We start from the raw sequence: 11,299 nt of genomic DNA on the forward strand, positions 1-11,299 counted from the left end.
ACCTGTGTAAGGTGGAAACCTGTCGGAGAAGGAAAACTCAAATATTTTCCACTAATAGTGACAGAAAGGAGCGCTGGTGGTGCAGTGGTTAAGAGCTATGGCTACTAACCAAAAGGCTCGCAGTTCAAATCCACCAGCCACTCACTCCTTGGAAACCCTACGGGGCAGTTCTACTCTATCCTATAGGTTCGCTAGGAGTTGGAATCGACTCAATGACAATGGTTTTTTTTTTTTGGTTTAATAGTGATAAAAAAAAGTGGTAAAACTGCACTCTGTCAAAGGCAGAAAACTTTTGAGACCTGGGAAAACAAAGGTAGTCCCTTCGAGGTCCAGCTCTCACAGGTTTCACTGTATGTAAACAAATTTTAAAGTAAAAAAGAGATCCCTGCTCCGAGGGTCTCCTCTCTCCATGCCCTGTTGGCCTTTCTGTCATCTTCCGCTTTTTGTTGGTTCTCCACCAGGGCCCCCAAGAGGGCTTCTGGACACACAGCCAGACCTTGTTGCCCTCCAGGATGGCCCTTTCCAAGGCCTGCCATCCCTGCAGCCTACCCATGGAAGTGTGTGTGGCCTGTGAGGCCTCCAGAGAAAAACGTCTGTGAGATGCTTAGCGTGGTGCTTGGCATAGTACATTGTTCGTTGTTATTACCACCTGAAAAATGGGGTTCCTGCAAGAGTTAAATGATGGCAAAATTAAGCCACTGAATCGCCTGTATGAGACTAAACAGTCCACAATTACTTTAAAACAAAGATAAGAAGGGGACAGGGAAACTAGGTGAACAGAAACAGAACAACCAGAATGGAAATAAATGACAGTGTTCACACGTGAAGAATGTAACCAATGTCACTGAATAACTTGTGTAGAAAGTGTTGCATGGGAACCTAAACTGGTGTGCAAACCTTCACTGAAAACACAATAATAAAAAAAAAAATTGAGAGATTGAGTCTGACCTAGAGAAATGAGATTCACTACCTGGTCTCTTCTAGAGGCTGGGCCCCTAAGATGGCTCAACAGGAGGGCATGTCACCAGGCCTGTGTGGAAAGCCAAGCCCCCCCCCAGACCAGTGTCCTCTCCCCTCGACCCCGCTGGGGGGGCCGTTAGGCAGCCCATGCCCTACACTTCTCCATGTAGAGTGGGCCCCCACCTCCGAGGTGGTGTGTCCGTCTGACTTGAGAAGGGGGATCCAGTCCTGATGGGACTTTGGGCTCATTGCTCCGCCTTGCTGGACCTCAGTCACTTCACCTGAGAAATGGAGAATCACCTCCCACAGAGTTGGTGGGAGGCCACATGAGAGACTGTCAGATGTTTTTCATAAAATACCATTTGAACAATGATGTGATCCTTCATCTCCTTAAGGCCACGTACTGGGCAGCCTTCCCCAAGACTGTTATCTGGGCCCCACAGTAGCTTGGGGCCCCAGGCCGGTGCTGCCACCTCCTGCTGTCCTCAGCAAGGCTGAGTTCCCACCCTCCCAAATGACATCGTCTCAAAACACAGCATACTTCCAAAGGGGCACTTTATAACAAGGTTTTAATAAAATAAAATAAAAAGTTCAAGTGCTTCCAATCCTCCAGCACACCCGGTTCTGGCATGGGGGAGGGGAGGGATGGGCACCCCAACACCCCAGTAGCACCAGGGATAGCACCATGAGAAAGACGAGGTCGCACCCGGCCTCCCTGAGACCCTGGGGGTGGTGAAGAGGTCATGCCCCCTCCCACACCCCCTATTTTCCCCACCTCAGACAGCTGCAGGGTTGAGCACAAACCCACTCCCCTCATAGGGTCAGTGGCTAGGGAGTGCCACCCCCAAAGGGCTCCACCTCCTCCTGAGGCCTGGCTTCTGGGGGCACCGCATGGGGCAGCCCCGCCCCCTATGGCTTTGCTCCCTGGGGAGGGGTGACTGAGGCAGGAGGGTTGAGGGGAATGCCCCTTTTGTCCTGAAACAGGTGGGTGGGGGCAACAACGGCCAGGGCTCCCTGCTGGGCTAGGGGTGGCTCAGGGGTCAGCAGTCACAGAGGGTCAGGGATCAGATCCCTGGGGGTATCCAAACCAGCCCCCTTTCGGGGTCAGAGCTGTGCTGAGGTCAGGGTCAACACCCTCCCAGAGGCCTCAGGGCTCCTCCTTGAGGTCAATGGGTCCCCACGGACTTGCAGGCCAAGGAGAAAAATGGACAGAGGGTTCCTCATCACTCCGCCCCTTCCCTCCCCGTGGCCTTGCTGTCTGGCTTGTCAGGGCCCATCGCTGTTGACGTCCAGGTCGATTGAGCCGTGGCTCACCACCAGCCGCAGGCGCTTGGGTGGGGAGAAGGGTGCGAAGGCAAGTGCCTGCTTGGGGACGGGGCCAGGGCCTGGGGGCCCAGTAGGGGCAGCTGGGGGAGCTGGGGCCAGGCGGCTGAGGTCCACACGAACCACGTGAGGCAGCCCGTAGCGCCGGGCCCAGTGCCAGTCCTGCTGCAGGGCCCAGTGGGCACGGGGAAGGCGGCCCAGGGCCACCCGTGCCTCCCCCCGCAGGCGGCAGAAGGGGCCACAGCCTCCCCATGGGTGTAGGGAGACACGGGCGGTGCGGAGGGAAGGGGGCACAGGGACCCGGCGAGGCCGGGGGCGACGACGTCTCCGGGGGCGTGCCCGGGACAGGGGCTGCAGCAGCCACTGGAGCCAGATGGGTGCCATAGTATCAGGGCGGGCAGTGAGGGGCTGGCAGACAGCTGTGGGGAACAAAAATCAAGACGGCAGAGGCGGGTCAGCTGCCAGGACAGGGCCCTCAAGACTCGCTCATCCTCCTGCTCTGGGTGCCACTATGCTCTTGGGGAGAGGACGTAATGGTGAACAGCACAAGTAGACAAGGAGGAAGGAAGGGTGTGATGCATGGAGGTGGGGCACAGTAAGGTGTAGGGGCATGGGGTACAGAAAGAAAGGAGATCTAGGGAGACGGGGCTGGCTAGGGGCAGAGACTGAGAGGAGGAAGGGATGAGAGGGGACCACGTGGTGGGTGGAGGGACTGCCAGCTGGCTGACCAGGTAGTCCCAGGTATACCCAGCCCTGCTCACCACAGAAGAGGTCACGGCGCAGTGGGGATCGGTGGGCACAGGCGCGCAGACCCCGTAGGCCCTGCCAGCCACTGTTGTCTTGGCCTTCCTGCAACCGCCGCTTGGTCTCACGGAGTTCATACTTGTCCAAGGCCCGCGGTGTGGGCAGCCTAGGCTCCTTGGGCCTCAGCCGGAAGGCCCCCTCACCTTTCCTGGGGGGACACAGGAGACAGGACAGAGTACGAGGCTAGGCACCCTCCCCATCCTTGAAGACCCAGACCCTGACCCCACTATGCCCCAACCACCCCACCTCTCACAGGTGTAGCATTCGCAGTGCTCATTCTTCTCCCCAAAGAAGCCGTCGCCATAGAAGCATGTCACCTCATCCCCGGGCTCGATGTCCCGCAGCACCTTCACGCAGGCTGCATTCCCATCTGCAGGTACAAACTGGGGGGCCACACCGCTCAGTACCTTGCCTAGGAGACACTGCCCCTCTCCCTCACACCCCCAGCCCACTGAGGCCCTCAGAGGAGTCAGGCCCATCCTCTTGTACCCTTCCTTTCTTCCATATGCTCCTGGGTGACCTGCCCAGTGGTGGGTGGCAGGGTTTCCACCCTCCCTACGGGGTGGTGATCTGATCTAAACCCCTGGTGGGCACACTGAGCACTACCTCCTCCCCCCAAGTTCCCCAGATCCTGTCTCCTCTGGCACACCCTCATCTCTCTATCCCTGTCTGAGCTCTCCTCCCCAGCCCTGGTCCTGGCAGGTCAGGTAGATCTAGCCTGGTCTCTCCACTCTGGTGGAGAACCTGCCCCCTCCATGCTGATTCCAGCCCTGCCTTAGACCACTCTCTTGCCCTGGCCACCCGCCCCTCATGTCTGCTACTGCCTCTGCGTTCCCCATCTGGAAAGTGAGGTGACCACCATCTGTCCAACTGTCCATTCGTCCACTCAGACCCTACACACGCCTGGAAACCACCTGGCCCTGAGGTGAGCCAGCCACCACCTCTTGTCCACTGCACGTCCTGGCTCTGTCCCCTCCTCTCCGTCCCCACTGCCTAGGTGGGACCGGCCAAGCCAATGCCCCCTGCTTCTCTGATGGCCAGCCGGGACAAATACCTGCTCTGCCCCTTGCAGCGAGGCCCAGGGCAAGGAGAACACAGGTGGGTATGAAACAGCTTTGTGCAGTGAGAAGCACTGGAGATATGTGACCTCCCACAATCTCTTCAGGGAGCCCTGATGGCACAGTGCCTAAAGCTCTTGGTTGCTAACTGAAAGGTTGGTGGTTCAAACACACCAGTTACTTTGTGGGAGAAAGATTTGGTGACGTGCTTCTGTAAGAATTTACAGTCTTGGAAACCCTATGGGGCAGCTCTACCCTGTCCTATAGGGTCGCTATGAGTCAGAATCGACTTGATGACAAAGGGTTTGGGTTTTTACAACCTCATTCTCCCCAGCACCCCCTGCTTGGGGCCCCAGGTCTTACCTTACAGTTGGGTTTGCAGTCTGGAGCCAGCAGGGGATGGAATTTGGGGACAGAAGAGAGGAGAGAAATGAGGCTTATGAGGGGACACACGAGGGATGGCCCTTCCACCACCCTGCGCCTGCTGGTGAAGCTCACCGTGGTTGATGAAGGCTGCGGGGCCTAGCCACAGCTGCGCGCTACGCTTGCGGGTCGAGTACATGATGCTGAAGTCATTCTCCCCAGCCCTCAGCAGCCCCTCATCAGCCTCGCGTAGCTCCGCAATGCAGCCCACCAGCAGCTCCAGCTTCTCGTTCTTCTTCCTGAGACACCGGCTGTGAGCCACGCCTCCTGTCCATCCTCACTCAGGGACAGGGACAGAACGGGGCCTCCTTCTGGCAGAATCCAGGGACTGGGGCCAGCCACATGTATGAAGATTCCAAATCTGAAACCCCTCCCTGTTTCCTTCTCTCTCTCCACACATCCCTGTCCATCCATCCTTCTCCCCTGCCTGGACAGGTTCCCCTCCTCCAACCAGAAATGGACAGAGGACCCTCCTTCTGTTTCAGCCCTTACTGGAGCTACCCTGCAAGGGATTCTCTCTGTCCTCTTCCACTCCCAGCACCCCAACCTGGACTGCGTCCACTCCATCGCCCCCAGCGGCATCTTTCCGCCTAGGCTGAAACCTTGCTTCTGTGCACACTCTCCCCAAATCCCTGGACTGGCTTTGCAGCAATTCCCAACCACTGTGGTAAACAGCTGCAGAAGTGTCTAGGTATCCTCTGCCTACCACAATAGTTAGGCTGTAAACTCCACAGGGTTAGGGCCAGTCTGTCCTGTTCCCTGTTCTGTTCCCAGTATCTGGCACACGGGAAGAGCTCAGGTGGGGAATAAGGAAAGAGGCTGCCCCAGGACCCTGGGCTTGCCTCTGGGGTTACATCTCCCAGTAGGGTCATGGCGGGCATCAAGGGTCTTGACCTGGCCCCACCTCCTTCCCACAGTCCCTGGGGACCACCAGGTCCCCTCTCTGAGCAAAAAACAGTCTCCTCCCACATGGCCATGAACACGGTGTCTGCATGGCCTCCCCTCAGTGCCCCCACCTCATCCTTATCCTTCCCTCAGTGCTCCCACCTCTCCTCCCCCGTAGCACCCCCACTTCATCTTTATCTTTTCCTCAGTGCCCCCAGCTTCCCTTCTCCTCACCACCGCACCTCACCCTTGTCCTCCCATCAACGCCCCCACCTTCTTCGCTGAGTGCCCCCACCTCGTCCTCCCCTCAACACCCCATTTTTGTCCTCTTCCCCCTCTCAGTGTTCCCACCTCATTCATCTTCCTCCCCTCAGGGTCACCTCCTCCTCCTACCCTCAGCACCCCTACCTCATCCTGATTATCCCCTCAGCACCCCCATTTTGTCCTCTTTCCCCCCTCAGTGTTCCCACCTCATTCATCTTCCTCCTCTCAGGGTCACCTCCTCCTCCTACCCTCAGCGCCCCTACCTCATCCTGATTCTCCCCTCAGCGCCCCCATCTTGTCCTCATTCTCCTCCCCTCAGCGTCCCACCTCATTCAATTCCTCTTTCTCTCCCCCACCTCATCCTCGTCCTTCCCTCAGCGCCCCACCTTGTCCTCATCTCCTTGGTACGCCCATCTTATCCTCATCCTCCCCTTAGCACCCCTACTCCTTTCTCTTCCAGCGGGTGTTAGGCCTGGGACCCTCTTACCAAGAGCGTGTTGACACGATCTTGGCTCCATTGGTCTCCATGGAGTAGCGGGTGCAGGGCAGAATGGTGAAGCCACTTTCAGGCAGGAAGGCGCGGAGGTAGCGATAGATCTGAGGGGGGTGAGGGGGCGGGTGGGGTGAGGAGGCAGGGCTGGGATATCCATGGCCCTCTCTCCTGGGTGCTAATCCTGCTCTGTGTCCTAGTTTTGCTGTGTGGACTCACTTCCCCTCGCTGGACCTCAGTTTCCTCATTTGTCACATGTGTCAAACAAAGAAGGTGGACTCCATCTCAGAGGGCCCCCCAACTCTCCTCTCCTAGGATTCTCTGAGCCTCACCTCAGATGGTCCGAGTGGCTAGGAACTCGGGGAGTGCCTGGGGCAGGCAGAGGGGCCAGGGCAGAGACGGGCCAGGGAAAAGGGAAGGGCACCCTCACGTGGGTCTTGAGGGCAGCCTCCTGCCGCGGGCCCCGGCTCTGGAAGTAGTGGGCCATCCAGCCTCCCAGCGTCAGGGCCCGATACGCAGCCTCCAGGTCCCGCTGCCTCAGGAAAGCCTCCAGCGCTGAGCGCAGGTGGTGCCGTCGCCGCAGGGGGGGCACGGGGCTGGGGGAGAGGGCACGCCTGGGTCCCAGGGCCTCGGCCTATGTCCCTCCTGGCCTTCCCGGCCCTGCCCCAGACCCCCAGGGAGAGCTGGGAGCTGAGTGAGGGGTGGGCTGAGGGTGGCAGTGGGTGGAGGGGCCAGATCCCTGACCCCTGGGCCCGCCCTCGACTGCAGGCCGCCTCACCTAACATTCATCTTGTGGGTGCGGAAACCGAGGTAGGGGTCTAGGACGAGGCTGGTAGCCAGGTCGTCGTTTTCACACAGCTCTCGGGCAGTCACTCTGTCCGGCCCCATTGTGTCCCACGGACCATGCTGCTGGTGGAGGGTGAAGGGCAGGTGATGACAGGGCAGAGGCAGCCAGCAGAGCCGGGGACTGGGGTGGGCTCAGCTCTGCACCTGCTGGGCCACTTGTGAGCTGGGTGCTCACTCTGGGGGGGCCTCAGTCTTCTCATGTACATAAAGGGGAGACAAGTAGCACTGAGTTCACAGGGCTATCTGTGAGGGTGAGACTGTGCAGTTCTGGATGCGAACCAAACTGAGGGTGGGAGCCTGAAAGTAAATGACCCAGTATCTGGCACTGGTGTTTTCATCTCCTCCTGCTTGGGACACAAACCCCCAAACATGCACCCCCATGTGTACACACAAAACCGGGCATCCTAACAAGTACACACTCACTCAGATCCCCGACGCGTGGTGACCCTCCCTTCCACGCGTACACACATGGACATGACACACATGTGCACACACACAGACATTACATACACAACCCCCACACACACACAGAGCCAGGTACCCTGAGAAGTGCACATGCAGATCCCCAACACTCTCCAAACCCTCCCCTGTGAGCAAACACAAGCATACACATACATGGATGTGACGCACATACACACACACATACAACACACAAATGGAGATGACACACACACAACCAAGTGTACACACACAGCCAGGCACTCTGAGAAGCACACACACAGATTCCCCGACACTCTCCTGACCTTCCCGTGTGCATGCGCACACATAAGCACATGCATGGACATGACAACGTTCACACACACACACCCCATGTGCACAGAGCCAGGCACCCAAACAAGTATACACTCACACAGACCCCGATACAACCTGACCACCACTATGTACTTTCCTAACCCTTCACTCACACACACTCCTGACCCCTTGGACACACACACGTGCAAACACACACAAGGACATGGCACACGCATCCTCCCCTTCCCGTGTGCAAGCATTGATTAACCTGAAGTCTGGGAGGTGGCAGTGGGGGAGGGGAGGAAGTGTCCCCCTCACTCCTCCCGCTCCCCTCCCCACCCGCCTGTGGGACTTGCCAGGAGGCTACGGGTGAAACCCCAGCAGCCCGGAGGGGGGTGGGGGAATGTGGAGGAGGCAGCCCAGCACCTGCTCCCTCTGCAGGGGTGGTGGTATGGGGGGGGCCTGGAGGACAAAAGGGGGGCAGAGAGAAAGGCAGTGTGGAGAGGCAAACCCAGGTCAAAAGAGAAGGTAGAATAAAGCTCATGAAGGGAGTGAGAAAAAGCCCTAAGGCTAATTGTGGGCAGCTGGGCACCCATGGGGGTGAGGGGCTTCGAGGAAGAGGAGGAGACAAGGACAGGCAACAGACTGGGGGGGATGCTGAGAGTGGGGAGTCGAGAAGGGTTGGGACAGGGGTCTAGAAGGGACTGGAAGATACCGGGGGAGGGAGTTAGGACAGAGCAGTCCGGAGTGGTGCGTGGGCAGACAAAATCTAGCCGGTGCAGAGGGGACTGGGGATGGCAGAAGAACTACACACAAGGCCGGGGGTGTAGTAGGAGGCATCTGGAGGCATGACAGAAGCCTGGGGAGGGCCGGGGGGTTCTGAGCAGGCCTGGGGGTCCACGATGAGGCTAAGTGAGGCAAAGAGGAGTTCACGAAAGCCGAGGAAGGGGAAGGGCCTTGGGCCAGGGGAAGGCAAAGGGGGGGCTGGAGGTCCAGGGAGGGTCCTGAGACAGGTCTGGAGTCCAAAAAGGGGCCTGGGGAAGGCCTGGGAGTTCAGGGAGGGATCTGGGCTGGCAGTGAAGGTTCAGGAAGGGCCTGAAGGTACAGGATGGGCTGTGGAAAGTCAGAGGACCTTAGGGGTCCAGGAAAAGGCCTGTAGAGTGTGAGGGGGGCCAGAGGAAGGTCCTGGGTGTTTCAGGGAGAGTTCTAGGAAGATACAACACGAGAAAGGCCCAGGAGCCAATATACAAAGGGGCTGGAGGCTGAAGGACGGGCCTGGGGGTTGAGGGAAGGGCCTGAAGAGTGAGAGAATGGACAAGGGAAGGGTCTAGGGGTCCAGGAAGAGGCCTGTAGAGTCGAAGGGGGCCCTAGGGGGTGCAGGGAGGGGACTGCGGAGTCACAGAGGGTCCGGGGGTACAAAGAGGGGCTTGGGGCGTAGGGAGGGGCCTAAAGAGTCAAAGTGGGTTTTAGGGGTCCAGGGAAGGGTCCACGAGTGAAAAAAGGGGACTGAGGAAGGGCCAGAGGGTGCAGGGAGGAACCTGGAAAGTCAGCGAGGGTCTTGGGGTGCAGGAAGGGGCCTGGGGAAGGGCCAAACTCAGAGGGGAGGGCCTGGGGGTTCAAGAAGAGGCCTGGAGAGTCAGAGGAGTCCTGGGGAAAAGCCTGAGGGTGCTGGGAGAGGCCTGGGTCAGAAGCCACAGGGAAGGGGCCGGGGACACCGAGAGAAGCCTGGGCCGGGAGAGGTGAGGCGCCAGCACGCGAGGAGGGGCCGGGAGGGGTGAGGGACAGTCGGGGCTGGGGGCGACTGGGAGCCAAAGCGGCGCGGGGCGGGGGCTGTGAGGGGGCTCAGAGGTCTGGCCCCGCGCCGCCCTCACCCGCTTCTCCTCCTCCTCCTCCTCCTCCTCCTCCTCCTCCTCAGGCGCCCGCGCCGCCGCCGCCACCACCTCCCACTGCCTCCTCCAGCTCTCGTCAGACACAGTCGCCGCGCCTCCAGTCTGCCCCGCCGGGCCCGCCCCGCCACTGCCTTCCCGAGCTCCTATTGGCCAAGGCCACCGCTCTTCATCAGTTGCTATGGAGCTCACGCCGCTCCTATTGGTCAAGGAACGCTATAGCCCTCCCTGCCCACCCCCCCCGCCGGTGTCCCTATAAAGCCCCGCAACGCCCGCGCGGCCGTCAAGGGCCGCCAACTACTTCTATTGGGTCAAGCAGCTGTCCCTCTGCAGCTGCCATGGAGACGTATCCCTGCCTCCTCATCCGCCGGGGCCTGAAGTCGACGCCCTCATTGGCCGAAAGCTGTCGCTCCGGGTTAAATTCGGGTTGGGTCAGGTTATTCAGGTCCCAGAGGAAAGTGGGCGGGCTCGCTGGCTCCAGCACTCGTACATGATTGGTTGGCCTTGGACCAGCTCATCCTCCCATTGGCTAAGGCCTCCGCCCGTCACCGTAGAGTCGCGAGCTCCCTCTTTTCTTTCTCTGGTGAAACCTACGGCCGCAGGAGGGAGAAACAAGAGGCGGCGGAGGTGGGGCGGTCAAGGAGGTGAATGCGCGCGCACCTCCATCGTCCCGCCCAGCGAACCTGAGGTTGCCAAGGCGACAAAACTTTATTGACAACCTAGCTTAGCCTATCCACACAGTACTTCTCACTCCCCCTCCCTCCCTCCCAGACAGCCCATTTCCCCCAAATATCCCGTTTAATTTTTGAAATATCCACAATAACTCTGTGGAGGCCTTTTCCTGATAGGAACGGGTCGGAAAGAGGGAGATTGAGAAGTGGGGGCTTTGAAGACTGCTCTGACTCACTGGGCGCTCCTCTGGGGCATCCACCTCCCCATTGGGCTCGCCCCTTCAGCTTCAATCCTAGAGGCAAACATAATTAGCAATTCATAATAATTACGCCTAGAATTATAAGCGCCACACGAAAGTAGAAGTCTTTGTTTTGTTCACTGCTGTATATCCTTGCGCTTAGAACAATACTTGCCACATAGTAGGGAGTTCATTAATACTTACTGGAAGAATAAATGAATGTATTCCTCCAATGGGGAGGAAGCTGATGATGTCGTTCTGTGATACTGAAGAAAGGGCTTGCCATCTTTGGGCCTCTGTTAAAAAAGGACCACACTAGTTTCATCTCTGAGGGACCTCTTCGGTAACACCTTCCCAGGTGTGCTGGCCCTGTGATTCCAACCCCCTACCCTTTGTTTTTACTGTTTTCTTCCCCATTAGGAGTAACCCTAGCTCCATTCCTCCCTTCCTCCAGTAGATTCCTCCCTAATCTCTCCTGGTATGTCAGTTTGTCATACTCTGGTGGCTTGATGTTGCTATGCTGCTGGAAGCTACGCTAGAGGTATTTCAAATATGGTGGACAGGTTTCAGTGGAGCTTCCAGACTAAGACAGACTAGGAAGAAAAGCCTGGAGATCCACTTACAAAAATCAGCCAGTATCACAACAGAATACTGTCTGATATAGTGCTGGAAGATGAGCCCCCTAGGTTGGAAGGCACTCAAAATACACTGGACACAA

At 58.2% G+C, this 11,299-nt stretch overlaps 1 protein-coding gene across 1 annotated transcript; it reads right to left on the reverse strand.

Moving 5' to 3' along the window:
• Positions 1 to 1,496: 1,496 nt before the first annotated feature.
• Positions 1,497 to 9,716, reverse strand: KMT5C (lysine methyltransferase 5C). Its single transcript, XM_049900206.1, has 9 exons — positions 9,657 to 9,716; positions 6,986 to 7,113; positions 6,638 to 6,803; positions 6,205 to 6,314; positions 4,644 to 4,807; positions 4,509 to 4,528; positions 3,334 to 3,470; positions 3,045 to 3,235; positions 1,497 to 2,702 (listed from the first exon to the last, which is right to left on the reverse strand). Exons 2-9 carry the CDS (start codon positions 7,093 to 7,095, stop codon positions 2,227 to 2,229), a joined length of 1,374 nt encoding a protein of 457 aa, XP_049756163.1. The 5' UTR covers positions 7,096 to 7,113; positions 9,657 to 9,716; the 3' UTR covers positions 1,497 to 2,226.
• Between the last annotated feature and the right edge of the window lie 1,583 nt (positions 9,717 to 11,299).

This window comes from Elephas maximus, chromosome 11 (assembly GCF_024166365.1).
Source record: "Elephas maximus indicus isolate mEleMax1 chromosome 11, mEleMax1 primary haplotype, whole genome shotgun sequence".
Lineage (NCBI taxonomy): Eukaryota > Metazoa > Chordata > Mammalia > Proboscidea > Elephantidae > Elephas > Elephas maximus.

Excerpts from the sequence above, each read along its gene's own strand:
- KMT5C (XM_049900206.1), bottom strand. The coding sequence starts at position 7,095 with ATGGGGCCGGACAGAGTGACTGCCCGAGAGCTGTGTGAAAACGACGAC. Across the intron at positions 4,808-6,204 it reads ATCGTGTCAACACGCTCTTG|GAAGAAGAACGAGAAGCTGG; the intron begins GTAAGAGGGTCC and ends CCGGTGTCTCAG. Across the intron at positions 3,471-4,508 it reads ACTGCAAACCCAACTGTAAG|TTTGTACCTGCAGATGGGAA; the intron begins GTAAGACCTGGG and ends GTGGCCCCCCAG.